Below are 19,670 nucleotides of genomic sequence, written 5' to 3' on the forward strand. Positions count from 1 at the left end.
CTGTGAGATAAAAAAATAATATGAAAAATAAAAAAATAAAATTTGGTTGGTTTATGAATCTTTTGGTTTCAGTTCTGTCCATACAGTTTTCTATTACTTTTGCTTTATACTGCATTTTATTTTTTTTTAAGTTTATTTATTTATAATCTCTACACCCAATGTGAGGCTTGAATTCACAATCCTGAAATCAAGAGTCCCATGCTTTACTGACTGTGCCAGTCAGGCACTCCAAGGGATAATTTTTTTTCTCCTTGTTTCTTATTACAAAATTTTTTAAATGTTTTTGTTTATTTTTGAGAAAGAGAGACAGAACATGAGCAGGGGAGGGACAGAGAGAGAGAGGGAGACACAGAATCTGAAACAGGCTCCAGATTCCGAGCCATCAGGATGACCTGAGTCAAAGTCAGACACTTAACTGACTGAGCCACCCAGGCATCACTTCTTATTTTTTTAAGTAGGCTCCATGCCCAATGTGGGGCTCGAACTCATGGCCCCAAGATCAAGAGGCACGCACTCTACCGAGTGAGCCAGCCAGGTACCCTCCTAACAGTGAACTTCAATGTCTATTTGAAAAAGTAAACTTCTTACCACTCATTTTCAAACACTTTAAAATGAATCCTTCCACATGAACTTCAGATTAACTTTGTCACAAGGTTCTGAAACTTAGTATTTTGGTTTGGGATTTTCTTAAACCCATAATTAATTTGAAAATAAGTGATATCTTTACAATACTGAGTCTAAGAACTAAGTGAATCTCAATTGATTTCAATCTTTTGTTACAGTCTCTTAAAATTCTTTTTTTTTTTTTTATTTTATTTTAGAGAGAACATGATTAGGGGAGGGGGCAGAGAGAGAAAAGGAGAGAGAATCCCAAACAGCCTCCATGCTCTGTGATGAGCCCCACATGGGTCTTGATCTCATGACCCTGGGATTATGACCTGAGCCGACATCAAGAGTCATACGGTCAATGGGGCGCCTGGGTGGCTTAGTCGGTTAAGCGTCCGACTTTTAGGTCATGATCTCGCGATTCGTGGGTTCGAGCCCCGCGTCGGGCTCTGTGCTGACTGCCAGCTCAGAGCCTGGAGCCTGTTTCAGAGTCTGTGTCTCCCTCTCTCTCTGACCCTCCCCTGCTCACGCTGTCTCTCTCTCTCTCTCTCTCTCCTAGAAATAAATAAAACATTAAAAAAATTAAAAAAAAAAAAGAGTCATACGGTCAACTAACTGAGACACCCCATCTTAAAATTTACTTCTAGGATCCCTAGGTGCCTCAGTTAGTTAAGCATCTGACTTTAGCTCAGGTCATGATCCCAGGTTCCTAAGATTGAGTCCCGCACTGGGCTCTCCACTAACAGTGCAGGGCCTGCTTGGGATTCTCTCCCTCTCCCTCACTCTCTGTCCCTTCCCCATTTGCACTCTCTCTCTCTCTCTCTCTCTCTCTCTCTCTCTCTCTCTCTCTCTCAAATAAACACAAAAAAATTACTTGTAAATATTTTTATATTTTTATTGCTACCATGATATATTTTTCCTTTGTATTTTAACTGATCATTGTTACAAGTGAAAACTGTTGGGATATATCTATATAGTAACCAGCCACTTTTCTAAATTCTCTTTCTCCCCTTTCCAGCTTTATTGAGTTATAATTTACGCCCAATAAAACCCACCCATGAAGAGTACAGTTCAGTGAGTTTGGTGAGTGTGCAGAGTTGTGTGAGCACCATTACAGTCACCATACAGAACATTTCCATCACTTTTTTACAGATGTACAGATGTACAAATTTCTTTGCAGATGTTTCCTGCCCTGACCTCTGGCACCAAGGAACACTGATCCGCTTTCTTGTCATTAACGTTTTATTCTTTTAGAATTTCCTATAAATGAAATCGCATAATAGTCTTTTATTTAGCTTAAGTTACTGAATAGTGTCCCATTACATGGATATATCCCAATTTGTTTATCCATTTACCAGTTAATGAACAATGGGGCTGTTTCTAGTTTTAATTTTTTTTAAGTTTATTTATTTATTTTGAGAGAGAGAGAGAGAGCGTGCATGAACAGGGGAAGGGCAGAGACAGAGGAGGAGAGCGAGAATCTCAAGTAGGCTCTGCACCATTAACGCAGAGCCCAACGTGGAGCTCAAACCCACGAACCATGAGATCATGACCTGAGCTGAAACCAAGAGTCAGACACTTAACCGACTGAGCCACTCAGGCGCCCCTAGGCACTGTTTCCTGTTTTAGACTTTTATAAATGATGCTGCTGTATCTGTGTACAAGTCTTTGTGTGGGCATGTGTTTTCATTTCTCCTGGGTAAATGCCTAGGAGTGGGATTCTGTAACTAGAGTAGCACCTGCCAGACATTTTCCAAAGGGCTCCACCATGTCCATTCCCACCAGCAATGCTTGACTGTTCTAACTGCGCCACATCCTCACCTGCACTTGGTGTCTTAGTCTGCTGCAGCCATTACAACAAAAATATCATAGACAGATGGCTTACAGAACAGACACTTATTTCTCATGTTTTATTTTATTTTATATATTTTTTAAATTTTTTAATGTTTTATTTATTTCTAGGAGAGAGANCCACCCAGGCGCCCCTATTTCTCATGTTTTAGAGGGTTGAAAGTTCGAGATCAGGCTGCCACCATGGTTCTGGTGAGACACTTCTTCTTGGCTTGTAGCTGGCATGGCTGCCTGCTTGCTGAGTCCTCACATGGCTCAGAGAGAGCCTTGGTCACTCTTCCCCTTCTTACAAGGACGCTAATCCCAGCATGGGGGCTCTACCCTCATGACCTCATTTAAACTTAATCACCTCTACAGGCCCCACCCCTAAATACCATCACGTTGGGGGCTAGGGCTTCAACAGATATATTTGTTGAATATACATTCAGTACATTTGGTACATAACACTTGGTATTGTTAATAATCCAGAGAGATCCCATGTGCACTTTACCCAGTTTCTCTAGTGATAACACCTTACATACAGAATTACAGTATCACAATGAGGATATTGACACGGACGCAATCAGAAGGTAGAACAAGGAGCATAGGCTCAAACATTTATGAACTTAAAAATATGTCAACAACCTGCAGGATCAGCCCCGCAGGTTCTGCTCTGACTGGGCAGCAACCAGTGGCTCCCTTCACTCATAGCCTGTGTTGGAGAGGCTGCTGCCATCACTGCAGCCCTGATCCAACGGGCTGAGGAAACTCCATGCCCCAACCCCAACCTGCTAGCAATGGCCAAGACCCTGGAGAATTGCCTTGCCCCTCACAGTCCATCTTGAGGAAGTTTAGTGATGCCAGCCAAGGGCCCCAACAAGGCAGTGGCATTGAAGGTTGGATAGCCCCCCACACTCCCATGCTGGAAGAGCTGTGGTCATTTAAATGCTTTGTGCAGCATCGCTGAGTGGGCAGGGGCACCTCTCCATCTTCTCACTGGACTACCCCCTCACCCTGCCACCTTTTGGTCCCCATGCTGGGGTGACCACCAGTCCCTGTTTCGCAGAGACTGAAGGCATTCCTGAGATTTGGGGAGGGGGGTCTTGGGGGGGGTCCCAAGTCTTAGAATGATTAGTTCCTTGTGGGAAAAGGGCTTTTTACTTATTCTGGGTATGTGTGAGCAAACACACAGAGACACACAGAAACCCTGTCTGGTGGCCTGAGGCAGTTTTTATCGCTTACTTTCTGGTTATCATTACATTCGGTATTCCCCCAACTCTTTGTGAGCTCTCTATCACAATGGACCACAGGCCTTTTTGAGGCATTGGGAAGTTACTGCTTCTCTTGCAGAAGCTGTGAGTCCCTTGAGGATGGAGACTATTACTTTCCCATCTTTGCACCTGCCTGGCTGCATAGTTCATTTGCAAAACTGATTTCATCCCAAAGACCTCGAGATGTTATATGACCTTCAGCTCCATTAGCCAAATGAAAAGCAAGTTGGCTAGAACGGTGCTTCCCACTGGAGAATTTGTTTCTGCTCATCCAAAATGGTCGCCCCAAATCACAACCACTTTGTGGAAGAGATTCAAAGAAGCTTTTATATTTTTTGAGATTTTACATGCATGGTATACCCGTTAGTGAAGCTCTTTGGAGGCAAGAACCTCTGCATTTATTTACTGAAGCTAGTTAAAGTGATGGATGGGCGCACAAAGCAACTCATGGAAACACAGCAGAAGCTGAGATGTAACTGGGCCAACTGTGGTTCTGATTCATAGGCAGCTCTGTGTTAAGGTAACCGTCACCCACCTCATAGTTTCTCTCTAGGTTTGCTTCTCTTTCTGTTACTTGCTGGCTTCTCACCCTTTATTCTTTTTGTGTATCCACTTTTTGTGTATTCTCTCTGTGTATTTGAATTGTGTCGTCCCCTCAACAGAACATGTTGGAGTCCTAACCCTCAGTACATCAGAATGTAGCCCTACTTAGAGATAAGGTCTTTATACAGGTAGTTAAATAAGGCCGTTAAGGGTGGGCCTTCATCCAGTATGACTGGTGTCCTTTTAAAAAGGGGAAATTGAGGGGCACCTGGGTGACTCAGTCAGTTGAGTGTCAGACTCTTGATTTCGGCTTAGGTCATGATCTCGTGGCTTGTGGGTTTGAGCCCCTCGTTGGGCTCTGTGCTGACAGCTCAGAGCCTGGAGCCTGCTTCGGATTGTGTCTCCCTTTCTCTTTGCCCCTGCCCTGCTTGCACTCTGTCTCTCTGTCTCTCTCTCAAAAATAAACATTAAAATTTTTTTAAGAAAATAAAAAGGGAAAATTGAGGGCACCTGGGTGACTCAGTCAGTTGAGTGTCAGCCTCTTGAGTTTTGGCTCAGGTCATGATCTCACAATTTGTAGGTTCAAGCCGCACATTGAGTTCTGCTCTGACAGCTTAGGGCCTGCTTGGGATTCTCTCTGCCCCTTCCCCCTCCCTTGCATGCATGCACTTGCACTCTCTCTCTCTCAAAATAAATAAGCTTTAAAAAGAAAAAAAAGGGAAAGTCAGAACCCAGAAACACACACACGTTCCATGTAAAGATGAAGGAAGGGATCAGGGAGATGCTTCTACAGGCCACGGAGCACCAAGGATTGCAGGCAAGCTCCCAGCAGCTTAGGGAAGCTCTGGAATAGGTTCTCCCTCACAGCCCTCGGAAGGGACCAGCCTGCTGACATGTCGATCCCGACATCCGGCCTCCGGAACTGTGGGATGGTGTGTCCTCTTGGTGAAGAGGCTAGGGATCTCACTGGAGCCTCTCGTATAGGGTCATTAATCCCATTCATGAAGGCTCCACCCTCATGACCTGAATGTGTCCCACAGGCCCCACCTTCTAATATCATCATCTTTGGGAATTAGAATTTCCACACATGCATTTGGGTGGGACACACTTCCCTGTAAAGTATGGAAATAATGTTTTCTTCAAAGCATTGTCATGAGGATTAAGTAGAGTTTTGTAATTTAGGACAGTGTTTCTCAAATTTGAATGTGCACAGGAATCTCCTCAGGGATCTTTTCACAATGCAGGTTCTGATTCCATAAATCTAGGTCTGAACTTCTGCATTTCTAACAAGCTCCTGGGAGATGCTCAAGTTGGGGTTCGTGGCCACATTTGAATTGCAAGGATGTAGGACACTTGGCATGGTGCCTGGCACTTAGCAGAGTTCAGCAAATGTTGATTCCGTCTTCCTCTGTCCCTTTCGTGACCCCTTTCCCCATGCTCTATACTAGGATTAACTTTTAATTTTCATCCTGTGCCTGCATAATAAAGTGACAATGCACTTGTCCAATTGAGATGAGCCTTGGAAAGTTTCCTTTCAAATCCTTAATCTGAGAAATAGCTGTGTTGGCAGGGAAGGGCATATTCTTAAAAGATGTTTTCAAGTTCTAAACAAAACACTAAGCTGTCACGATGTGGGAACAATAGAACTTGTGCAGATTCTGAAAAGGCCAGCACTGTCCTCGGTTAATACCAGGCGACGGTCCATCTGCACTGGCAGGTTCCTTCAAACAGAAGTCATCATGTCGTTAGGGGGACGGCAGCTGGGCAGCATAGATTTATGAAGTCACCGAAGCCTTGTCATCCAGGTGCCGTAGGAGGCTGAAGCAGCTGATCCTTCCAGAAACAATGATGGGTGCTGTTGCCATGACATGGAAAAATCAAGTCTGATTAGACTCAGATTTTGTGAATCTGAATAGGAAATGCTAATAAATTTTGACAGGATTTACATAGTGATTCTATTCTATTCCACTTTAGTCTCCCGCTCTTAATAATGAATGTTGTTCTGTTTTCTCTGGTTCTTCATTCAAACAAGCTAAAAACAAAAAGCTTGCAAATACATTTGAATATTAATTTGGCCTTTACAAATACCAATACAAATTACTAAAAATTTTTTTAGTTTTTCTTTTTTTCTTTCTTTTTTTTAATGTTTATTTTGGGGGGGGGTTAGTGGGAGAGGGGTGGGGGGGGACAGAGGACATGAAGCAGGCTCTGTGTTGACAACAGTGAGCCTGATGTGAGACTCAAACTCACGAACTGTGAGATCGTGACCTGAGTCCAAGTCAGTGGTGCAACTAACTCAGCCACCTGGTACCCCTCTGTTTTTTATTTATTTCTATAATATTCTAAATATTCTGAATTTTTTATTTATTTCTATAATATTTCTAAAATATTTTTCCCCACTAAATTTTCCTTTAAAGACTGAAATAAGTAAATTGAACATTTTCTCTAAAGCGGTCATTGAATTACAGAGAGCAATAGCTTGCAGAGCCCAAACTTTTTTTTGTTTTTACCTGAGCTTTGACTTGCAGTTGTCTTAAAGCGTACAAAATACTGTGTTAAAATCACACATCTGAAACACCTTAAGTGAAAATTGACACTGGCTGTTGTTACTTTTATTTGCCATGATACATTTTAGCTTTAGTTGATTTTGTTAGCATCTTAGAAGAGGCAGCATTGGATACTCAGCATCCAATCAGCATGTAGAGGCATGAATATATTATTATACTTTACATATATTATAGCTGACCCTTGAAATCATGAGTTGTACTGCACAAGTCCACTTACATGTGGATTGTCTTGATAAATATGGTCCAGTACTGTGTTTTTTTCCCTATGGTTGTCTCAATAATTAATGTTCTCTAGCTCACTTTATTGTAAGAATATAGTATGTAATACATATGATGTGCAAAATGTGTGTTAATTGATTATGTTATCAGTAGGGCTTCCAGTCATCAGTAGGCTGTTGGTAGTTAAGTTTTTGGAGAGGTAAAAATTGTATGTGGATTTTTGACTGCACAGGGATTGGTGCCTCTAACCTGTGTTGTTCAAGCATCAACTGCATACTGCCATTACATTTGAGACATGAATGTAGTAAGAAGTATAGAGTGCCTTCTAAAAGCCCCTCAGGGTATCTTTCTAAGTAATTCATTATATGAACTTGTAATTAATTCAAGGTTAGCAAACATTGAACACAAAATATCATCCTGGGTTCTTAAAGATTCTAAGATAAGACAACTTCCCAGACCCTAAAGATGTATGATCTAATGAGGACTGGAGACCCATAACCAGCAGACAGTTGATTACAGAAGCACAAACTTAGTAACACAGGAGATTGAGAAATTTGTCACTAGGAGGCTTGGGAAGATTTCTTGGAGGGAGGGTTTGAGCTGGCATTTGAAAAAGGAATAGAACTTCAACAGGTAGATATAAAAAGGAGAAAGTTTGTTATACACTCATAAATCCCTCTTGTTCTAGATTGCCAGATCCCCATCTTGTTCTTACCCACAGAGTTGCTTCTGAGGAAAGGTCCTGGACCTAATGCCAGAGTCTGTGTTTTACTAATGCTCCAGTTAAAGAGATTGCTACTGGAAGTCATGTGTAGCTTTAGGATGAGATCCATAACCTAATTTTAGGAGGGCCTTCATCTTACAGATAGATGGACTGAGCCCTACAAAGGGTCAGATTCAGCCCAGCCTTATTGCTCCTACTGGCCAGGCCAGTGGCTGTATTTTATCTAGAAAGTTGCCAGGCCAACCCAGGGAAGTGATGTGGATTTTCTGCTATGTTTCTGCTAAAAATAAAAAAACTGATTGGTGAAGATAAAATGTTTCAAAGTGGATGGGGAGTACTTCTTATTTTTAAATATTGCTGTTTATCTCCTATGTAATTTTTTAAAGTATCATTTAAAGAATATAATTTTTACATATACTCTGAGGTAAACCCCATTTACCAATTAAGTAACTTAACAAAACAAACCAACTTTAAAGCTTCTGTTTGGTGGAGGTCAGCATGGGTAAGAAGCTGGAAGATATTAATGAGATGGGGAGAAAGTCAGGTTTTCTCTCTCAGAGAAAAGAAAGGCAATTACAAATTGTAACATAAACAGAAAATATCTTATAAGAAACTCAGGGCCCAAATATGTAGCAGACGAAAATATAACATTATTTTGAGAAATTTGTGAGTGTAATAAGGGATATTCTAGCTGCCACATTCTTCTTAAATGACAGGAGTCAAAATACTTAATCTGTACAGAGAAAGTAGTTGCAGCCCTTTGCAGTGAATGATGTTTATATAATCACCATGTTGTAAATGCTGTTGATTTTCAGCTTTTAGAATCTACGTATAGATAAAATAGGAAGACAAATATGTCTACATAACAAGAATGAAAATGTAATCAATCTCAGCAGTGTACAAAGTAGACAGGAGTTGAGCACTGGAAATGCGGAAGAGAAGAAAGCATGGTGGAGGCTAGCATTCTTATCTTATATGTTGGGAAGTCCAAATGCTGTGCGACACTGATGAGTGAGTAAGATGAAGTTTTAAGTTTATACTTAAGTTACAAATTTGGATAACTAATGGAAGAATTAAAGAGAATAATACAGCTATTTGAAAGGTTTAGAACTTGCCACTCTAAGCTATGCCACTTTAGCATATTGATTGTTTTGAGCTGAAGGCAGTTGGAAAGCAGCAGATGCAGGAAGGCTCCTCTGACCTCCTCCTTTCTACCTGATATCAGATCATTAAATTTCCCATGAGGAAGGTGCCCTCCGTGTAACAGGAAGAGAAGAATGTTCTTATCACCAGAGACTAGGAGTCAGTGCTGAAATGGGCCTATACAAACAAATCTACTAAAATAACTCTTATCTTTCATTAGTTTCCCTCATATATTTCTTAGCCACTTTCCCACAATTTACTGTCCCTAGTCCAAGCCCCTTTGTCTTGTCACATCTCCATAATTTATTGTGCTTTGTGTAAAAAGGTACATAAATTTTGGGCCTAATAGCTTCTTTGGGTCTTTGTTTTCCTTTTCAGGCCTTCCATGTACATATAAAAATATTAAATAAATTTGTCTGCTTTCCTCCTGTTAGTCCATCATGTCAGTTAATTCTTAGGCCAGCTACTGGGACTCAGAGTGCAGAAGGAAGGTTTTCTTCCCCAACGCTATCCAAAAAAACTGTAGAGTGTGGGGAAGTGGAGGGTAGACATATATTAAATCATAGTTTTTCAGGATTGGCAGTTAGTTGAGAATGTCTAAAGAAATAGCAATGTCAAGTATATTATGAATTAGGACAATAATCCTCAGAACTAAATACAGAAGTGGCTCTAAATGGTAAACTCTGGGAAGTGGCACTGTAAGTGAGCAGGGATTAGGGAGAGATACAATTTTAATGTCATATAAACAATTGCATTGGTAAAAGGAAATGGGGAAAAAAGAGTTGTATTGCCCAGCAATAAAATTTGTTCAAAGGAAGGGTACCTGGATGGCTCAGTTGGGTAAGTGTTGGACTTCAGCCTAGGTCATGATATCATGGTTTGTGAGTTCTAGCCCCATGTCAGGATCTGCACTGACAGCTTCAGATCCTCTGCCTCCCTCGCTCTGCCCCTCCTCTGCTCATGTGCTTCCTCTTGCTCTCTCTCTTAAAAATAAATAAACTTAAAAAAAAATTTTAAATTTGTTTAAAGGAGCAGCATGCCAGTCAGATTCCCCAGTGAATTTTAATTAGTTTTGAAATTTTAAGCAAAGAAACACTTTGATGATAGGAAAATACTAAGTGTGATTACAGATATTTTATTACCTAAAATTTAAAATGTAGCCTGTGTTTTAATTTTCCTAAATTTGCTTTTTGTGCAGGAAAAAGATTTAGTTCAGCTCTGATCAGACATGTGAATACCACTTTTGTTAAGAGAGATCTTGGATTTTTTTTTTTTTTGAGAGGAGACAAAATGAACTGCTGTGAAGTACTTCCCAAAGGTGTAAATCTTTTGAATCATTGAGAGTTTAGCCTATTTAATATAACATTTAAGCTCTTGTGCAAAATTTTCAATTTATTTTTCCCCATAAGAACATACCTCTGATTCTATAATGCCAGACATTGAAAACAGCTTTTATTATATAAACATTCCCCCTCGATGTATCTGTTTACAAGGCCTGGGAGTCAGGCTCTAGGATCACACTCCCCAGGCTTGTGTAGGTGCTTGTAGGTATGATGCTCAGAGGGAGCAGACCAGGATGTGGGCTTCTGGGGATGCGCTATGTGAAGCCATGTATCTGCGGTGCCATCCTGTGGTTGTGATGCTGAATTAGAGCATGTTTTCATTTTCTCTCCAGGAAGGCCCTTTTGTCTACTTGTCTTTTGTAGGAAACATTGCAGATTCGGAAGGCTTGATTGCTTCATTGTGTAAGTAATTTAAAATGTTTGCATTTGAAATGTTTGAGGAGATTAATTGCAAGGGTGGCTGTCCATTAAATGAGTATCTGTAGCACAAATTGTATGATTTCATTTATGTGAAATGTTCAGAATAGGTGAATCTATAGGCACAGATTATAGATTGGTGGTTGCCTAGAACCATGGGGGGGGGGAGGGGGATGGAGAATGAATGATAATGGGAATGGATTTCTTTGGGAAGGGCGGTTAATGAAGTGTCCTAACAATTTCATTGTGATGATTCAACTCTGTGAATATACTAAAACCCATTGAAGTGGACACTTTATTTTTTAATTTTTTAATGTTTTATTTATTTCTGAGAGATGGAGAGAGAGAGAGAGACAGCATGAGCAGGGGAGGGTCAGGAGAGAGGGAAACACAGAATCTGAAACAGGCTCCAGGGTCTGAGCTGGCAGTCAGCACAGAGCCCGACGCGGGGCTCGAACCCACGAACTGTGAGATCATGACCTGAGCAGAAGTCAGACACTTAACCGACTAAGCCACCCAGGCGCCCCACAAAGTGGACACTTTAAATGGGTGTTTTGTATGACACGGGAATTATATCTCAAGCTGTATATTAAAAAATATTCTTAGTGAGTGCAGATTGAAGAGTTTGCAGTATTTAAACTGGGTGTTTTCCATACTTTAAAAATCAACTTTCAATTTATTGTATATAAATGTGTAGTCTTGGAGATAATTTCCAAAACTCCTCCTGGTCTGCTTACCATAAATCAGTTAACATTCCATCAGTTAATATCGACTTCCTCTCATGTACTGTTGTCAATTTTGACAAATGAGCTGTGTGACAGCAGAGTCCATTGCCACTATTATAGAACTGCCTTGCGCAAGGGAACTTGTTTCAGATTTTGCTTCTGAAATTCTGCCTCGTTTATCTCATTTCTTCCATGATTCTGAAATCAGATCCTCCAGCCAGGTTCTGTGTTGGAACTCAATGTGTTCATCATTAGTGTTAGGAAACTTCTGGAGAATTGAGGGAGCTATAGTTAGTGCTTCTCAAAGCAAAACATGTGTCATCTTTGATGCCTGCCAGGTCCGAGCCAGCGGTAGCTCAGGGAGCCTGAGCTCCCGCCTCAGGAGCGAAATGCTGCCGTGCACCGTTGCGTGTGCAATGTGACGAGTGGGCCAGATTCACCTGTGCTTGAGAATTGCTGGGGAGGCCCAGGAGCTGCAGGACCCCAGCCTGGGTCATCGTCCTCCGCCCTGGCTGCCTGGCCTGGCATCAGAGAAAGTGAACATGCCAGATTTGACTTAGTTCCATGAAGTGCAAATGTCTAACACGATGTTTATCAGTCATCTTCAGTTTATATTTTTTGCCTTTAAAAAAGTAAAAACTCATTTAATGATGGTGCCCTTTATTTTGAGAAATGGAAAATCCGATAGATAGAAGTAAAGTAGTACTTCTCAGACTTTAAAGTGCACCAGATTGTGTTGGGCTCTTGTTAAAATACAGATTCTGATTCCGAGGGTCTAGGGTAAGGCCTCCCAGATGTTAATCAGTGGACTATCCTTAGATTCACCAGGATCTAGAGCTGGCCTATAAACACTATGTGGACCCCGGTAAAGAAGAATTATTCATGCCCCTAGTTAAAGATGATAAAGAAGAATTTATTCAGGAGGTACCGCTACAGTGGGGTCTTATAGTAGGGGAGAGAGATGGGATTCAACACCAAATACAGCAAGGGCAGGTGGAGCTTTATAGCCAAGAAGCAGGCAGGGTCAGTGTATGGAAAATTACTAAGAAGAAACATCGAGGTCTGTGGGGTTCTTAAGAGACGAACTCAACAGGATTCTTGCTGCAGGCAGGCCAGGGTGATATGACATGGAGGGCATGGATGAGGAATATGATCAGTTATCAAGAGTGATCAAGTATCTGCACCCTCATGTTCACAGTAGCATTATTCACAGTAGCGAAGGTATGGAAACAACCTAAGTGTCCATTGATGGATGAATGGAGAAAGAAGTTTGTGTGTGTGTGTGTGTGTGTGTGTGTGTCTGCACACATGTATGTGCATGCAATGGAATACTGTTTAGCCATAAAAAATTAAGAAATTCTGCCATTGTGACAACATGGTTGTACCTTGAGGGCATTATGCTAAGTGAAACAAGCCAAACAGAGAAAGACAAATACTGTATGATCTCACTTATACATAGAATCCTAATTTAAAAAAAAAAAACAGAAAACAAAACTGAAACTCATAGAAAAAGGGATCAAATTTGTGATTACCAGAAAAAGAGATCAGATTTGTGGGGGGAAGTGGAGATTGAAGGAACTGGATAAAGGCGATTAAGAAGTGCAAACCTCTAGTTACAAGATGGAGAAGTACAGAGGATGTAATATACCACATGATGACTGTAGTTACCACTGCTGTATGTTATCAAGAGAGTGGATCCAAAGAGTTTACATCATCAAGAAGAAAGCACCTTTTTCTTATTTTGTGTATCTCTATAAAATAATGGATGTGTACTAAACTCCTTGCAATCATTTCACAATATATGTAAACCAAGTCCCTGTGCTGCATATCCCTTACACCTATACAGTGCTGTGTGTCAGTTACATCTCAATAAAACTGGGTGGGGGGAGTGAGCAGATACCAAGAATGGGGGATTTTTGTTACAGCGACCCAGTAGGAGTCTTGGCTAAAACTGGACTACGCAAGCCAAAGACAGACCCCTAGATAGGGGGCCTTGTTGAGGAGAGGGCTCAGAGGAGCCCGACTCAGACTTGGTCAAGAAGACAGTCTTTGTCACCCCTCACCCTCTCCTAACCACTCTGGGGTGAAGGGCCCAGCTGTGGCACAGGCACTGGGATCCTACTCCAGCCCCAGTGCGCCTTTCCCTCGAAACCTTTGCCTGAGCCTGGCAGTCAGTCATAGAATAAATGATACCGATCACGCCATCGGGCTTACTACCACTTGTCTGCCCTTTTCCTATCTCGGTGTTTAACCAGCAGAAAAATGACCAGAGATAGGTGGCAGAGGAGGAGATGCCAGAGGCTTGATGCACTGGGACCTCCTTCCTCTCCAGCAGTCACCTCGGGGCCCCATCCACCTGCGCGTGCGTGTGCGCGCGTGTAGACACACACACACACACACACACACACACACAGTCTCCTTCAGCTCTGTTGAACTAAATGTGATTTCAGACATACCGTGTTCCCTTCAATACAGGCGTTTGCATTGCCCATGCTCCTCCCTGAAATACTCTCTCCTTCAGCCAGTTCAGGGGTCACCTCTTGTGGTGTAAGGCCCGAGATTAAAATCCAATATTATGTGTGCCTTGACATCTGATAAAATCCGGAGGGCCTCACGTGGCCTAACCATAAGACCTCGCTCTGCTTCCTCATGTGAGGTGCCCTAGCCACGTGGCCCTCCTTGTCACAGGGATGAGGCCTGGTGCCTGTGGATCCCTGAGGAGCAAGTGGGCTTCAGTGTCCTGCCAGCGCTCTAGATTCTTGGAAGTAGCCAATCCCATCCTGCCTCAGGAACCAGGGGCCACCCCGTCATTGTTGCTGCAGGGCCTGGGTCCTGTCGCCCCTCCTAGTTCACTGTCTCTAAGTGTAACCCCTGCACCCCTGCTACCGTGGAGCCCTGTGTGGCGCGGTGACCTCTCTCCCCAGGCTGTGAGTGTGTGTCACTAGTAAATTACCATCAACCTCATCTGTCCAGTGCCACCTGTTGTGTGTGGCCTTCCCCATAATCCTAGGGCAGGACTCCCTTCCTCACCAACAGGGGAAGGAGGAAGTGATAAAACACCTCACCTCTCTCATCTGGCTTAAAGCGTCACTTCCTCTGTGTCCCATGCTCAGTTGCGATCACTTATTACCCGGTTTGACTTCATGGAACAGGAGCTCCTTGCGGGCCGCCTGTGCGCTAGGCCCAGGCTGATGCTGCATTCCCCAGGTCCAGCACAGAACCTTCCATGTGCTCCAGGAGATTTGTTGAATTAAAGAGTGAAAGGGGGCACGTGGGTGGCTCAGTCGGTTAAGTGTCCGACTTCAGCTCAGGTCATGATCTCGCAGTTTGTGGGTTCAAGCCCCGTGTCGGGCTCTGTGCTGACAGCCCAGAGCCTGGAGCCTGCTTCAGATTCTGTGTCTCCCTCTCTCTCTGCCCCTCTCATGCTCATGCTCTCTCTCTCTGTTCTCAATAATAAATAAATGTTAAAAATTTTTTTTTAAAAAGAATGAAGGAGTGTTGTTATTTTTGAATGTCTAAACACCTACTGGTCTCTTAATGCCTAAAGCACTGACATTTTATTTAAGTGACACTTCCTTAGATTTGGGTGCACTAGAGGCAGCATTTCAGGTATTCCTTTCACTGGCAAATTGTTTCCCAGTTAGTCCCTGGGCTGGCAGTCAGCTAAGGACCAGCAGGGCAGCTCTGCCTGGGCTGCCGGTCCTGTCTGGCCTTTCAGAGTCTCTGCTCAGCATGTGTCTCTGTGTTATCTCATTAAATGACTAATCCTGTTTATTGGCCTTTCTTTCTGCCAAGACAGCCTTTCTTTCATTAGAACCCTTTGTCCGTGGCCCTGAGGGATCCTTCCTTGGGCCCTTACTAGAGACTAGAGCTTTGTCCTGCTGCTCCACGAGTCAGATAGCATAGCTAATACTTGATCATTCATTCCTTGTCTAAATCATGTGAGAAAAATATTGAAAGGAGAGAAGAGGTGAGACTTTCATCTAAAAAATTTTTTTTAATGTTTATTTTTGAGAGAGAGAGAGAGTGAGAGTGTAAGCAGGGGAAGGGGCAGAGAGAGGGGGAGACACAGAATCCAAAGCAGGTTCCAGGCTCTGAACTGATTGCACAGAGACTGATGCGGGAGGGACTTGAACCCACCAACCATGGGATCATGACCTGAGCTGAAGTTGGACACTTAACCGACTGAGCCACCCACGTGCCCAAAGACTTTCTTTCCTTTTTTTTTTTTTTTTTCCACTCTGATCATTTGAGATCTTAGGACTGGCATGTATTACCTTGATAAGTTAAAAAAGGGAAGAGGGAGAGAAAGAAGGAGGAAGGGAGGGAAGGAGGAAGGAAGAAATGAAGGAAAGAAGGGTGCGTTGGCTCTCCCAATGCATGGCTCTCAGTTCTGCTCTAAAAACACTTTCTCACCTCATTCTTTCTAGAAGAAACAATCCTGATAATGGGGTCTGGAAAGATCTTAGTCCCACTCCCTTGTGAACACATTTGAGGCCTTTGTGGTGGCTGTTGTTAGTGACTCCTGTCTGGACTGAAACATCCCCTTTGTCCATGTGGGATTCATTCTGTAATCCAGCCTGTGTCATTACCATTCCTCCCCACCTGCCCACCACCTGTTTAGGGCTCAGTTTCTCTTCAATTATTAATAAGCACATGTTTTTTTTTTAATAAACGTTTCCTTAATAATAATTTTCCCAAATCTAGATTATACCTACAGACTTTATATAGCAATTTTGAAGTAAGGAACTGTAACATAGTTAACAAGATTATTATTAAAGATTGTCTTTGCAAAATCTGGCTGTGTTGAATTAATTTAGAAATCTGTTGCTTATAATGACAAGCGGGGAGGGGGACAAAGAGGGGAACTGTGTGAAAGCACTTTGGGAATGAAATCCTTTTACAAATATACCAAGCTATTGTCATCAGTACCTGTGTTGTGCGGCAAATGCGGTTCAGCCTCAGTTCTCTCACCTTTCGCTAAGGCATTATGAGCAGCAGAGGGAGTGACAGTTGTTCTTTTTATCCCGTCCTTAGGGGAAAAAAGGTCATTTCCACTGACCATCATAAAAATAGTTGCCAGATGAGTAACAAAATGTATTTCACTTTTAGGGAAAGAATATGGCAAAGCTGATGCAAGATGGCTTTATTTTGACCCAACTATTGTGTCTTTGGAAATTCTGACTGTTGTCTTGGATGGGTCTCTGGCATTGGTCCTCATTTATGCCATAGTCAAAGAGAAATACTATCGGTAAGTGCTCGTCTCCTGGCCTGCTGAAGAGGGGAGAAACATTAGCTGTCTCGATGCCTACATGGCATTTGGAGTAGATTATGACCACCTTCATTTGTTAGAGGAAAAGTAGATTAGAAATGAAAATTGTTCAATATTAGATAAGAAGCCTGGTGCCACCAGGGTAATTTCAGATCGTTCAAAATAAAAACTATGGGAAATAGGATTGTAGGGACCACCTAGTCATTCTATGAGGACGAAAGTGTGAACAGCATTGGATGATTTTTCACCAATATTTTGGAAAATAAAAGGGTAATATTTCCATCCCTTTCCCTTTCCCCACCCAGTCACTCTTGAAAACTCCCGTTCCACTTTACACCAAGTAAATTCTCTTAATTTGGAGTTAGACATGCAAGATAAATCTTTTCAGAAACAGATTGTGGAGGGTTCGTGAGGAAGGCAGAAGAGAGGAAGAAGAAAGGTGGAAGATTAACCACCTGTAAGACTCTGAGACTTTGAACTCTCTTCCCTCTCTCCTACCTCTTCCCTTCCTTTTCTTCTTTCAGACAGAGTGACCTGGGGCAAATAGAATGCTATCCTGGGAACGATTCCCAAAACAATGTCAAGTAGGGATGATTAAATTTTCTAGCATCTGGAATCAAAGAAGTATTTTTTATTTATTTATTTAAAAAAATTTTTTTAATGTTTTATTTATTTCTGAGAGAGAGTGTGAGCAGGGGAGGGTGAGAGAGAGAGGGAGATACAGAATCTGAAGCAGGCTCCAGGCTCTGAGCTAGTTGTCAGCACAGAGCCCGACACGGGGCTTGAACCCACAAACTGTGAGATCATGACCTAAGCTGAAGTTGGATGCTTAACTGACTGAGCCACCCAGGCACCCTGAAGAAGTATTTTTTAAAGCTTCATTAGAAAGGTTCAGGTTTGAACAAAACCTCTAGTCTTTAATCCACTTTTACTTAGATAGTTGGGAGGAAAAATTAAATTTCTTCCTAGTATCTTGCTATATCTCTGATTCTATGATCTTGGTTATAGATTTACTACATGTACCCATTTGTTTGTTACTTCAACCATATATAATATCTGCATTGTTGAGTACTTAACATACCCATGTATCTCATTTACTCTCCACTGTATTCTTTGAGGAAGAGACTGCTGTTAGTATCCCCTTTTACAGCAGGTAAAATTGTGGCTTCTAGGTCTCTCTTTGCTGGGTGAGCTGTAACCTCTGTAAATCTTCCTAAGAGCTAAGAGTAGAACAGGATGCCTGAGAGACTTTATTTCGCTCTGAGAATAATCTTCTAGGAAGGGCAGTATTGCTTCTCCAGAGCAAGCATGGGTCTCCCATTAATTAGATGGACTTGCCCCATCGAAGGAGCACTGTGGGAAACCTGAGGTCCACCTTCAGAGAGCTCTTCTGCTGTGGAAGATGGCGTTAATGCTGCCATTTAAGAAAAGATGTCAGAATTCAGGGTGACAAGCTGGGCTGAGCTGGCCCTCAGCCAGCTTATCCCTTGTTTCTTTCTCTGAGCTGAGCTTCATCCCTTGTTTCTTTCTCTCTAACAGGCATTTCATACAGATCACCCTGTGCGTGTGTGAGTTGTATGGCGGGTGGATGACCTTCTTCCCGGACTGGCTTATGGGAAGCCCCAACCTCAACACCGACAGTTGGCTCTACTTTGGGGTTTATCTGGTATTTTTCAATAGTGTGTGGGTTCTGATCCCAGGACTGTTACTGTGTCAGTCATGGGTAGAACTCAAGAAAATGTATTGCAAAGGAACCAGTTCGGGGAAGAAGTTTCAGTGAATTTTTAAAATCACAAACACTGGTATTTTGCTTTATAAGTCAGAATGGATCAAACCTTTCTGTTTGGCCAAAATGTAATGCATTCCAGCAATGTAATGTAATACTTTCCTTTTATGGTATTGTTCCTCAATAGCCTATTTCACATTGCTTACAAGGTGGCAAGTCTTTGTTATGTTTTATTTTTTTCAATTACATGACAATATGGGAACAGAGAGTAAATTTTAACTTGTGATAATAACACGTTTAATTATATGTTTATGGCTTGCATTAATTGTTCCACATTAATAAAGCCAATTATCATAAAATGCTGTAGAGCATATTATATTAATTTTTTATTCCAGAACATATTGTTGCCTCAGCTTTTTAAAAAAATTTAAATCCAAGTTAGTTAACATATAGTGTAATAATAATTTCAGAAATAGAATTCAGTGACTCATCACTTGCCTCAGCTTTTAATCATCTCACTCGTCTTTTGGTTACCAAAGTGAGACCAAACATGAAATGAATGCTTCTGTTTTACATTTATACTCTATCAAATTTGTGAAGCCAACAGACATGATAGTAGCAGAACCCTGTGAGTAGGCTAACTCCTCACCAAGTTTCACACAGACAGGCAATACGAAAAGGATGCAAAAAGCTATAACAAGTTTGACTACACTAAAGTAGTCTGTTCATCAAAAGCTGCCACTAAGGGAGTGAAAAAGGAACCCACAAGATAGAAGGTATTTGCAGTACATATTACTGACAAAAGACCCATCCTAAATAGTTAAAGAACTTCTGTAAGTCAATTAGAAAATCAAATCAAAAATTAGTAAAATATTTGCATAACTACTTCACAAGAGAGAATATACGAGGGAGAATTTTGGAAACCACAATAAGGTGTTACTACACACCTATCAAAATGCTTAAAGTGGGGCACCTGGACGGCTCAGTCAATTGAGCGTTTGACTTTGGCTTAGGTCATGATCTCATGGTTCCAGGGTTTGTGCCCACGTCAGGCTCTGTGCTGACAGCTGAGAGCCTGGAGCCTGCTTCAGATTCTGTGTCTCCATCTCTCTCTCTGTCCTTCCCCCACTTGCGCTCTCACTCACTCTCTCTCTCAAAAATGAATAAACAAAATACTAAGTAAAAAGACTGACAGTGAGAAGTGGTGGTGACGAGGTGGAACAAGAACTCTCATACAGCACCAATGGGAGTGGAAAGTGGAGAACTTGAGAAATAACTATTAAA

The 19,670-nt window shown here is 41.9% G+C and overlaps 1 protein-coding gene across 1 annotated transcript in view; it reads left to right on the forward strand.

Moving 5' to 3' along the window:
* Nucleotides 1-19,084, forward strand: part of EBPL (EBP like) — a 21,185-nt gene extending 2,101 nt beyond the window's left edge. Inside the window, exons 2-5 of the mRNA XM_077752646.1 lie at nt 1,625-1,689; nt 10,579-10,648; nt 16,501-16,639; nt 18,200-19,084. Of these exons, the coding sequence (XP_077608772.1) occupies nt 1,625-1,689; nt 10,579-10,648; nt 16,501-16,639; nt 18,200-18,440 (515 nt within the window). The 3' untranslated portion in view covers nt 18,441-19,084. The remainder of the gene's footprint in view (nt 1-1,624; nt 1,690-10,578; nt 10,649-16,500; nt 16,640-18,199) is intronic.
* Nucleotides 19,085-19,670: the final 586 nt, after the last annotated feature.

This window comes from Crocuta crocuta, unplaced genomic scaffold (genome assembly GCF_008692635.1).
Source record: "Crocuta crocuta isolate KB4526 unplaced genomic scaffold, BGI_CrCroc_1.0 scaffold190, whole genome shotgun sequence".
Lineage (NCBI taxonomy): Eukaryota > Metazoa > Chordata > Mammalia > Carnivora > Hyaenidae > Crocuta > Crocuta crocuta.